General features: G+C 46.3%; 1 protein-coding gene across 1 annotated transcript; it reads left to right on the top strand.

The window, feature by feature from the left end:
* Positions 1 to 8,509: 8,509 nt before the first annotated feature.
* nufip2 (nuclear FMR1 interacting protein 2) lies at positions 8,510 to 12,331 on the top strand (the record flags this gene model as incomplete). Its single annotated transcript, XM_080014102.1, has 3 exons — positions 8,510 to 10,088; positions 10,227 to 10,259; positions 11,454 to 12,331. 3 exons carry the CDS (start codon positions 8,510 to 8,512, stop codon positions 11,504 to 11,506), a joined length of 1,665 nt encoding a protein of 554 aa, XP_079870228.1. The 3' UTR covers positions 11,507 to 12,331.
* Positions 12,332 to 12,680: the final 349 nt, after the last annotated feature.

The raw sequence follows: 12,680 nt of genomic DNA, 5'->3' as shown, positions 1-12,680 counted from the left end.
GTCAGGAATGAAAAATGACCCGTGAATAAAAACATGATTTGGTACTTACATGCCACGTGTCTCTGGTATCTTGCTGCAGTATTGAAAACGAAAAGCGACAGGCCCCACGGAATTGGGGACAGAACGTTCATCCAGCGCAGTGTCATCACGAACACAAAGCGTAGGTTTTTGGTTTTTCTTTTGGTGAAAATGAGCGTGGTCACCGCAGCGCAGTTTGTTCTCCTTACATTTAAAAAATTCAGAGTCTCTAGAGGCACTAATCTAGTCGGCGTCCTTCCTCCAGCTTTGTGCTGATTTGTACCAGTGGGTGGCGCTGGGTCACACTTACTGTCCGTAATTGTGATTTGACCACGTTGATGTTCAATATAACGTTAATTTTTTTAGCAGAACCGATGTGTTTCATTAACGAATCTCTTTAATCTCGACTCAATCCTTTGCACCAGCAGGTGGCCCTGTGGCGGGGTGCTGGTGCAGAACCTCCCCACGCTCCGATGAGGTCATGAGGATGCTCTGAAATATAAAAGGGTTGACGCGTAAGAACAGATCCTATTCATTCTTACGCGGTAGTTCAAACGTGTGCGGATAATGAGAATATTAAGTTAAAAAAAAAAACAAAAAAAAAAAACAGCTTTCCATTCCAACGCTGCAGCTCCAAAAGAAAATGAAATATGAAAAGGGGGAGACATAAAAATCATCAACATCACAATATGTTTATCCATCCATCCACCCTCTAATTAAATATCCAGCTTAAGGAGAAGAGCAGGAACAGAACTGGGGCTGGTTCCCTTCTGGGTAAAATACCTTCAATTAAATCATTGGAAAGGTTTCCCCTCCCTGCACGCACACGAGACGAACCCTGGAGTCCAAACAGTTGATACAGGTCGGGAGAAACACTTGCATTTCAGAGCTTAGTGAAAGGGTTGTTTACTGCCAACTGGGCCAAGCCTGCAAAATATCTGAATATGTAGTAGTACTACATGGTATTTCTGTGTGCAGAACAATGACATCAATCCATTTGATCACTGCTCGTCATCCGTATCTTTATCTTTATCATACCAAACACTGAGAACCGGAGAACATTGTAAACATTTATTTTGGGTGACTTCTCTCCACCTGCAAGGGGCCCAAGGGCCACGAGGAAGGTAAAATGCTGGGCCGCGGTGCTTAGTAATTGCCCCCTGGGATTATTAGAGTATTTCTGATTCTGATTAGTGTATTTGTACAAATACACTGGAAGCAGCTTGTACTCAGGGTACAACTGAGCACACACCCTAAATTGTAGGTAGAATCAGTATCAAAGAACATAAAGCCAGGTAAAGATCTGCACCTCTGCATTTTAAACAGCTGGGACCATCTGGCTCCAGGGTCCGTGCCTAAACCATGTATGGAATGCGTCACAGAATTTTGTTGAATATTAACATTTTTAGAGGAAATCTGATCTGTCTCCCTCACCGTACCAATGCACCAGTGCTGCCATCTGGTGGCCTGACTGGCTGCAGACTGGGTGAGGGTTGTTTACTCCTAAAAAGGAAATTTGTTTCTGATTAGCAGGCTATGCTGTTGCATCAAACAACACAATTTTAATCTTAAATGGGTCCAAAAAGAATCAATTGCGCTCTGCCACTGACTGTAGGATTTCATGAAGAAAAAAAACAACCTTATACTAAAAAGAATCCTATCCTAAATAGATAAGATAATAGATAATAAAGAAATTTACTATTTTTTATTGTGAACTGTAATCAGTATCTGTATGACTAAAGCTATGGATATTTGCTTTGTAATGGAGTGGAGTAAAACTGGAGCGTCTGATACTGAACGATGGATACTTGAAAACAAAGTACTTGACCAGCGCAGAGTCCAGGTGAGCCTCCTGTCAGCACTGCTGCCCCTGGAGGCGGCTTTGGAAACAGCTCGGCTCCGTTGTTTTTTTTGTTCAGGCGATATCAACACAATCACAGTTTTTCCACACAGTTGCTTCCTTTTACACCGCTCCACATCTTCCTCCTGCCCTTGGCTTCCTTTAGGCTTAACGACTTGTTTGTCTTCGGCGGAGATCCTGGCTCATCCAGTGACCAACTCAATCCTCTTTTTCAGTCCATCTCTCCCTAAAGATGTGACAGAATGCAGAGTTGCAGACTATTATCAGTCTTCCAGTACGTTGCAGCCCTGCAGCTCACTCACCCTGGGGCGATTCCACGAGCAGGGTGCCGTTTACCACTTGTAACTCTTAAAAATGTAACTTTACTTTATAATTTCCAACACTGAATCGAACAAAACGTGCATTTAACCATTCAACAAATGTGTTTACTGCATGTTATGATATCCCATGCTTTGCTGTAAAAACTTTTCCCTTTTCTTCACATGCATATTTGTAAATTTAATATCCGTGGGACACAAATGGCACCCCAATCGTGGAGTCACCCAGAGGCTATTTAAATAGTTTTTATTTCAACACTGACATGTTGTGGAAGAGAGGTGCCCCCTTAGGGCGGGACCCTATTGTTTTTGTTCTGGTTTTTATTTTTATTGTCCTAGCCATTCTCCGGCTGAAAGTGCCTGACGATCAGAGACCGCGAAACAAATTAATTGTATCCGGGGCAGTCCAGACATGCTGTGGTCCAAGTTTGATTCACATCGGACCATATCTGTAGGAGGAGTTGGTGGAAAAACGTGATGAGAGCGGAAGGATCCGGAAGTAGTGGAGAGCTTTGTGACATCATCATCCAACGTGGCTTCAGAAAGTATTCAGACCCCTTCACTTTTGCACACTTAATCGTGTTGTAGATGTAATCGTAAATGGATGAATTTGCCATTTTTCCCCATGAATCTACACTCAATTATCCATAAGTGAAAACATGTTTTTAGAAATGTTTGCAATTTTTGGTCCAATATTCACCAAAATTGGCCCACAGCAGGTCTGGAAAGCCCCGAATACAATTTATCCTTTAGATCTTTGCTACGCTCCGTTGTTTGGTGACATAACTTTCAAAGTACACAAAAAAAATTCTGGGCAGCGCCTATTTTACACAATGTGCCATAACTCCTCAATGCATTGTGCTATCGTCATCCAATGTGGTAGATACGTGCAGGATAAGACTCTGAGGCCCTGTGAAAAATCTGGTGTAGTTTGGTCAATCGTATAACTTTCAATGGTAATATCTTACTCGGCACCCATTTGCGTCATGATCTTTCAACCACCCCCCCCGTAAATCCCCCTACAAATTCGGTCCAAATAAACAAAACACCCGAGCCAATCAAATTGAAAGACATGACTGAAAATCCACTGCGACACAGATGCTTCCATTTAGTGAACCACCGAAAGAGCCAAGCCAACTCCTCACCACACGATCCCTTTTGCGCAACGCTCGAGGACGCGTGCCGCGCGCAGGAGGCATCAAACGCGAGCCGCGGCCCGTGGAATGAGTTGCACTTTGTGTGACAGAACCATGGCTGACAAGCAGGGCATTCACGCGCACGTTCACGTGCTCTCCCACAGCAGAACCGGGACGCGTTCCACGACGACGGCGGGTGTGAGTTGTGCTGAACTGGAAAAGCGGCAGCCTGGCGCCGCTGAAGGCTACTCCAGAATTGATCCAGAAAGTACGTCTGGTCGCGTCGCCATGTTGCGAGCGCATGGCTGGCTCGCCGCGGCCTCCCCGTGCGGCGAAGCGGACGCTTTCCGTCAAAAGCCGACGCCCTGGGTTGACCACGGCACCCGGCCTGTGTTTTCGAGGTTGTGAAATGATCACGGGGGGGGGGGGGGGGGTTTCAACGGTGGATATTCCCCCACTGGTGAATGAATCAACGGTAGAAAATGCCGCGTTAATCGATCGCGGTGCGCGTCAGAGATTTAACCACGCGCGCTGACGTCACGGTAATGCCAACATGCTTCAGCTCCCACGACAGCATTTAATTTGTGTTTCTCCATGAGAATGGCTGTTTCCATAAATCAGGGGGACAACCTTGGAGAAGGGCGTTGGATATTTGTGCCCATTGAATGAATGAATGAATGAAGCGTCGTCCTTTGTTTCAAGGAGAGCTTAATAACGACAATAAACAATATGTGAAGTGCATTTCTTCATACAGTTCACTTGTTTCTAAGCACAGATTACACGACATGGTCCTCTCCGCATCCAACAGCATCAAACACGGGGGACAGGTCGCCCTTTGCGAGGAATACGCACAGACTGACAGTAAACAAATTGAAGACCAGGTGGAGACGCAAGTCAGGCCAAGTCAATGTGCAGAAATAGGGCCAGAATGACGATAACTGCGGCTTTCCCACGACCAATTTCACGAGGCCGTCGCCGCCGCCGCCGTCTCGTGGGAGGAGCGTGGGAGGTTTTTTGGGTTTTTTTTGGCTCGTTTTCACATTGGTGCAATTGCTGCGGCTAACCTGGCAGCCGCCCCGGGGCTCGGGCGGCCTGCTAGGGGCCCCGTGCCCTCGCGCCGCTGTGCATCCCCGTGCCCCTCCAAATTGAAAACAATGTTCTCGTTTTTTCGTCTTTTAGCGGGAGGCTATTTTATTTTCACTCCGTTCCTTGTTGAACGGAACAAAAGCAGCGCCGTGCGTAACGGGGACACTTTCCCGGACCCGCCTCACCCCACGCACGTGTTGGGGTTGGCGTTAACGCCAACGTTATTTCCGTTTTTGGCTTGTTTTCACATTGGTGCAATTTCTGCGACAAATCCGGACCCCGTGCATGATACTTATTATATAATTGATATTATATTGAATATTATTATATTATTAATATTATATTGCATATCATAGTATTTTGTTTTGATTTTATTGCCTTCTATTAATATACACTTTGGGTTGGGTGTTGCTATATTATTATTATTATTATTATTATTATTATTATTATTATTATTATTAGATCTACTTTTCTCCCCCCTCGGACCCCCTCCCTCCGGAGCGGCGTGGGGACGTGGCAGCGCCCCGGGTCATATGACCCTCTCCACGGAACCCCACCCCACCGGGACCGCACGCTGATCCGTGGGACACGTCCGGCCTCTGAGATCGATCCATAAATAACGAGCCCTGGACGCTGCGTGTCTGGACGTGGTTAGTGTGGAGGTGGCGGGGTCCGCGCCAGTGTCCTTTCTGGAGCTTTCGCCGCTGACGTGCCGCTTCCGCTTCCCGCTGGCGGTGATTGGACCGGCCCCGTCCTGGCTCTTCCCCCAGTCCCTGAGCTCCAGCAGTAGCGGCACTATTGGCCCCGCTGCTCCCGCACTCCGATGGAGGAACAGCCCAGGGATCGGGCACCAGAGAGGCAGTACCATCACCGCGGAGTAGAAGACAGGGCTGCCGGGCAGAACCATGCGCAGAGCCGCTCGCAGCAGCAGGAAGCGCAGGCGAAGAAAACAGGTAGGCCGGAAGTTAGCTCCGCGCTAGCATCGGCTAACTGCTAATGTCAACCACCGCCTCCCGCTCGGTCCGGCAGCGGCAAAGCTGGGAGCAACGAAAAACGCCTTGGTTGACCGTGTTATTTGTAAATTAGCGACGTACCTCTGCGGGCGGTGCGTGTCGAATCCGGAGAGAGAAGCTTCCTGCCCGGCTAGCGGCTAGCGGCTAGCGGCGGGTCCGGGTGACGTTGCGTGACAGTTGTCGCCGGTGGAGCTTTGACATGTCGGGGATTGACCTTGTGCTTATATCTCGTATCTCACGCTAAATCCCCCGTGACGGGCCCATGCGCGCTAACGCCGGCGTCCCGGGGCTGGACGTGGGAGCCGCTGTGCGCTCCTGTCCCTTTCCAAAACCCCAGTTGATGGGAACGGGTCCGGTTTAACGGCGAACCGGCTCCGATGGAATGTCCTGAGCCGCCACTTCCGGTCCGCCATGTTAGAATCACGGCGGTGCGAGCCCCGTGTGTCGGTCCCTCCCGCAGGCCGAAGCCCCGGGCCCGCCACACGGTGGGGAGGAGGAGGAGGAGGAGGAGGGGGGAAACCTGATGCTACCGGAGTGGTCTGTTGCAGGCTGCCTGGCGGAAAGTCACGGCCATCCTATAATAGACAGAAGAGATTTAAAACACGGGCTGAAATCGGTTAGGCGTCAAATGTAGGATCCGGAAGGGTTTGGATCCGGAAGGGTTTGGGGTTGGGATCCTGAAGGGTTTGGGGTTTGGATCCTGAAGGGTTTGGATCCTGAAGGGTTTGGGGTTGGGATCCCGAAAGCAGGAGAATCTTTCACATTGGAAACAGAAACTTACACCAGACTAAATGTTGGAAGTGCAGCATCTGGCAGAATTGGAGCGATTCACATGTCGCAGTCCGTCACAATAAATACTTCCTTTTCACAGAGGGAAATGATTCGGAGAGAATGAGGCCAACGCGGGGTTTTTAGATCCACACATTTTTATGTTTATTTTTTCATCGCGACAATGTCGGTAAAAGGCTCCTGACTCCCGCACTCTCTTTCTCTGAGCGACGCTTCAGGAACCGACTCTCAGAAGAGTCGAACCTTCCGTCCGCGGCCCAGGAGCCTATTTAAGGAGCTGACATTCTACCAGCCAAGTCCGTTTGGAAGCAGAAAGTCACTTGGATGTATAGAATGTCACTTGGTGAGAGGCCTAAAGCCAGATCTGTTGGGTGACACTTGTACTAAACAATGTCAAACCACCGAATACCTACCATGTGCAGGAATATAACCCCAGATTGGTCGGATTTAATGGATGAGTTAGTTAATCTCACTCCCTTGTTGATATCAATTCTTGGATGCAAAGTACAAGTACACATTTTTGTGGTTTTCTGTAGGGTTGAATTAGCTGATCAACACCAAACGGAGTAATAATTATAATTTGGTATTGTAAAAACATTTTAATGTGCTATATTACGGCTTTACCAATATCTGAATGTTTTTCCATACTGTAGAATGAGTTCCGATAGTGCCCAGGATCAGATAACTTACCATTTTATGGCAGGATTTGCCATAGTTTTGCATTTTTATTTTATGGCTTAACTATAAATTCATCAAACAATTAAAAGATGGTTAGTTTCAGGCCGTCAGTGCATCTTTGCATTTTGCTAAAGAAGTAAAGAATTTAATCCTAAAAATAATTGCTTTCATGTAATATATTATGCCACGGAAATGTCAATTTAATATAGCATGGTTGGCACTTATTGGTTCTGTGGACGGAAACGCCTCGTTGGCGAGAGAGGTCAACGGAGAACGGCCAGACTGCTTGGAGCTGACAGAAAGGCCACGATAACTCAGATAACCACTCTGTACAACTGTGGTGAGCAGAAAAAACATCTCAGAATGCACAGCACGTGGAATCTTGAGGTGGATGGACTACAACAGCAGAAGACCACGTCGGGTTCCTCCTCTGTCAGCCAAGAACATAAAGCTGAGGCTGCAGTGTGCACAGGCTCACCAAAACTGGACAGTTGAAGACCGGAAAAACGGAGCCTGGTCTGATCGATCTCCATTTCTGCTGAGGCACTCAGACCTAGGGTCAGAATCTGGGCCGACAGCATGAGTCCATGGACCCCACCTGCCTTGTGTCAACGGTCCAGGCTGGTGGCGGTGGTGTCATGGTGTGGGGAATGTTTTCTTGGCACATTTTGGGTTAATACCAATCCATCGTGGCTTGAATGCCACAGCCTGTTTGAGCATTGTTGCTGACCATGTGCATCCCTTCATGACCACAACTGACCATCACCCAGTGGCTACTTCCAGCATGATCATGCACCATGTCACAAAGTAAAAGTCGTCTCAACCCGGTTTCATGAACATGACAATGAGTTGAGTTTTGTTCAGAGATTCGCAGCATCAATGTGCAGCTGACAAATCTGCAGGAACTGTCTGATGACATCATGTCAACATGGAGCAGAATGTCAAAGGAATGTTTCCAACATCTTGTAGAATCAATTCCAAGAAGAACCGATGCTGTTTGAGAGCAAAGGGAGGCCCCGCCGTGTGCGTGTGCGTGTGTGTGTGTGTGTGTGTGAATGAGACTAAGATTATGTTCTATTTTAATTCATAAAGATGACATTAAAGTATATTAGTCCCTGAAAAACAAAACAAAATGTTGCTAAAAAATACTTGAATGTTCTTGCTTTTAATTTTGTGATGCCAGAATGAACCCTGATTAAAGAAGGCTTCTGTTTTACTTTTTACCTATTTATTTTAATCATGTTTTAAACAAGCTATTGTAACTGACAATGTTTGCTGCCTTCTATTATTTCAACATATTTTTGCCGCCAAAGTCCATGGGCTCTACTTATACCGGTTCATTCTAAGTACATGCAAAGTGCAAAAAGGTACATTCAAAGTTCATGCTTCATAGTGGTAGGAACACGTGTTTCAAACTCAAGCACACGTGCACCACACTTCATTTTCTCATCGTACAATTGTTACTGAACGAAAATAGGAGCTAAAGTGCATAACTTTTCCCCAAAAAATTGCAATTTAATCTGATTGTGTTTTCCTTTATCAGGAAATAGAAAGTTGAACATCAGTGACGAAGAGGAAGAGAAGAATTCTCACACAAGTAACACTGTTGGGATGTCACATCCCTCCAGCAGCAATGGTAATAGACACATAATAAATACAAACGCAAAACAGAAGTCGACACAAAAGCTGTACACGCCGGTTCCAAAAGTGACCAGCAAAACTCTGGACCATAAGAAGAGCATGGACCTAAAAACTGACAAGGACAAGGCTCTGGATTTAAGGCACCACGAGAGCCAACATGTGGATAAAAAGGATTCTGGATTGATTCCAAACGGCCTTGTAAACTGTGGCTTCATTACAAACGGCTACTCCAACATACCGGCCCCTGACAATGATGGCAGCGGCTCCGAAGGTGGATATACTACTCCGAAGAAACACAAAGCCAGATGTAACAGCATCAAGAGCGGTGAAAATGTGACGAGAGAGAAGGACAGAGACATACAACAGGGTAGCGTTGCACACGAGTCTGGGACATTTGGCATTGACGCAGCTGAGAAGGGAATCAATTCACGACTCGAGGGTCTCAGAACTGTCCAGAAAGGGGACGCTCAGTCAGCGGGTCGACGGGCGGTTGCCTCCGAGGCGGCGCTGGGAGAGTCTCAGAGGAAAAACTCTGACGGGAAACCCTTAGGCACCTTTAGTAAAAAATTCGAGGAAAGGCACAAATCCAAACTTTCCTCCCCTTCGAAGGAAGACTCGTGGACTTTGTTTAAGCCTCCCCCAGTATTTCCTGTGGACAATAGCAGTGCAAAAATTGTGCCCAAGATCAGTTATGCAAGTAAAGTAAAGGAAAACCTCAATAAAGTAGCCCAAACTGGAGCAGAGGCACCGCCCCCGCCTGTCAGACTGTCACAGGTGCCCATGTCCGCTATGAAAACTATCACCTCGGCTAGCTTTACTAATGGTCCTGTTTCAGGAAATGGGAATGTTACCTTTTTTGCCCCTGCTGCTAGTAGTATTGCGCCAGCCTCATCTCTCCCAAATAGTGAGCATGTAGCATCTCATTTGGACAGTCACTGTAGCTCTACAACCAGTCCTGTAGATGCAGAAGCCTTCGAGCTTAGGAAGTGTACCCTTTTAATTTACCCTTTAAATATGCAACCTGTGCTCCCTAGTGCTCGCCAAGTCGACCCACTGTCTGCTCAGACAAATCAGAAAGCCTTGGGGGAAATCTTCCAAAATCAGTGGGGGCTTTCCTTCATCAACGAGCCCAACCTGGAGCCGGGAGCAGGAAGTGGGCAGACGACTGCGGAGGACAAAACTACTGTGGTCACACTTCAAGGAGAGCGTCCCGCCGCCCGGCCGTGCTTTGACGCCAGCCCCTTGATCCTAGAGCCGGCGACGTCGGCTCGAGACCCTGAGAAAAGGACTGGTGCCCCTTGCAATGTGTCCACGTGCCCCTCCTCTCCTGCCACGGAGGAGGGGGAAAAGACAAAAGTTGAAGCCAAGAGTCCAGCTCCCGCTGTGCCGGCCCCCGGTATAGACGCTGGGTCGAAGGCGGCGCAGGGCCTCCTGACCACGCTGTCCTTTGGTTTGTCCAAGGACCAGAGCCAGGCCCGAGACCCGGACAGAAGGTGTAGCAGCTGGGGGCTGTTCGACATTAAAGCTGCTGTCACTTACCACACTAAAGGTAACTTCTTCATCCGTAGCGTTGCTACGAATACCAATACTTTTTGAGATCATTGGCTTAATATTCAAAAGGAAATGATTCCAGTATTGCTTTGAGTTTGTGTACTGTTTGCTAATGCGCTTTATTTTTCTTCGACAGAAATTGAATACATTTTCAATCTGCAAAAACAAGGTAAAATATGATTTATTTATTTTCAGCTTTTCATAGCAGTTTATAAACAAATCATTGAAGCACATTCACATTTGAAACCATCATGTTATCACAAAAGTGTGTAATTATGCTGTGTGATGGTAAACATTAGGGGTGTCACGATTTCTCCAAATCCACGATTCGATTTTTCTTTCGATTTAAAGGTCATGATTTGATTTTCGATTGAAAATTTTTTTTTATTTTTATTTTTCAGCACTATGCCAGTGTTAGACTATAGAGTCTTGATTTATAAAGAAAAACATTTGTTTCTCAAGATTCAAGATTTTTTATTTGTCACATACATATACATACTTTCATACACATATGCAGTGAAATGTAATGCAACGCACCCGGTGATAGCACACAATAAGTAACTTTAAGTAACAATGAGTAACTTTGAGTCCAGTAACAAAGTCGGTAATGTTTTTGTAGTGGAATAAATATGAACAAAATATTTCATACAATGTCATAGATAAAAGAAATGCTTGGGAGCCGTAAGAGACGACTCTTTTCCCGGAGTGGGATCATCAGGATCACTGTTCACGGTTAATGTCGATTTGTAATTTGGAAGTTCGAAATCGAACGCTCATTTAGATCAATTTTAGAATCGGAATTGTGACGCCCCCTAGTAAGCATAGGTGATGGACCTGTTGACGAGGTTTCGTCCGCATTGAATTTTATTTCCAAATTTGACATTCGAAACTTTGAAATTGATCCAGTACGAGAGAAAAGCTTTGGCCAAATGCAGTGCAACGGGGCAGTCGCAACCACATGCTTTGGCGAGCGCGGACGCCCCATTGCACAGCGGTTAGGGTTAGCAGCAGCAGTTAGTTAGTAGCAGTCAGCTGAAGGTAAAAAGGTAGAACTGGATCAATGGAATCCAAGATGTTGATGCCAGTTACTAGTGTTGACTCCCAAGGATCAAAAAAGAAAAAACCCTTAATTTTCAGGTTGCATGTTTCCAAATACATTCAGCCTGAAAGTCAAAGGTGTTTTTTGTTTTTTCATCCTTGGGAGAAGGAGAATAAGGAGAAGACCAAAAACCTGAGATTGTATTTATACGGGTGACAAATGCAAATATGCAGAGTATTTTTTATTTTTTTTCCTTTCTGAAAACAAAAACAAAATTATTTTCAAAAAAATGCTGACTAGTCCGATTCGTTTCTTTTGTTCCAGATCCCAAAAAAGTAGTGACGTACGACAAGACACGAGACGGACCGGAGCAGTGAGCCGTTGGAGCGGCTCTGCTGCCGGGCGTCCCCATCCTGTCGTCGCCGCGCTGACAACGTCGATGGGGTTTTCCGTGGAATATCGAGCGGGATCTGTGGACGTTTGGGGATCGGGCGGGGCGTCGGCGCTCGGGGTGAACTTTGGTGCCTCTCCCAACAAGACTGGACCTCGCGCTGGGAAGGATTGGCACCCCCCCCCCCCCGCTGTCCATCCGCCCGACTGGGATTCTGTCGTTTTTTTTTTTTCCCCCTCCTCCACGCTTTCAAACCGCTTCATGGTAGAAGTCTTAGAATTCATACGTTCACCTCCGTGCACGAGTCGGAAGGTCGTCCCGAGATCAAAAAAACGGAAACGAGAGCCCGCTTCTGTTAAAAAAAAAAAAAAAAAAGAAAAAAATAAGGAATGTGGTCGGGGTCCACGTTGGTTCGGGAGCGAGGTGACGGGAAACGGAGCTTCCTGGACGTAGTCCGACGTGACTCACGCGATGCACTACAGCGACGGCCAGAGCGGAAGCCGGTTCCGCCCCATTCGGCTGCGATAGAAGGTTGCGACGCCGGGTGGAAATGTCTTTAAATCTTAAAAGCTTCACACATTTCATGAGGTGGCTTTGTGTCGGTGCAGCCTTTTTTCTTAAATCGGATTCATAGTTTTGTTCGGTTTCACAATATGAATTTTGGTTGAAGAACACGGTGAAAAGTGACGAGGCTCATCATGATTGGTATTCTGTGTTTTGGGGTTCTTTTTTTTTTTTTTTTTAATGCAGCAAGACTCAGGATGTTTATACCGATTATTTTGCCTGCGTTTCCTGTCCATAGAAAATATTTTGTTTCTGTTAATGAAAGATTTTTTTTTTTTTTTTTTTTTTTTGGAATCGAAAAGAAATCATTTATTAATTTGATGATGTGTTGTTTGCTGCATGTTTACTGGTGGAGAGGAACGAGTCACACGGAGGAGAACAAAACAAGAGATTGCAATTCAAAGTCATTCTGTGTTGAAATGTGAAGAAGAGAACGTGAGCGTTTTACGGTTGCAAGCAGTGTGCAATAACACGGTGTGGTCCCATGCAGTCTGCGAAGGGTTCGTATGCGCACCGAAACTACACAAAACGCCCCAAGCCCTTTTCACTTACCTTTAGGTTCTTTGGTTTGTTTTTCTTTTTGTGTCTTCTTTCAA

This window comes from Zeus faber (assembly GCF_960531495.2).
Source record: "Zeus faber genome assembly, chromosome: 14".
Classification (NCBI taxonomy): domain Eukaryota; kingdom Metazoa; phylum Chordata; class Actinopteri; order Zeiformes; family Zeidae; genus Zeus; species Zeus faber.
The sequence above is the reverse complement of the archived record's forward strand: the minus strand, read 5'-3'. Positions and strand labels throughout refer to the sequence as shown.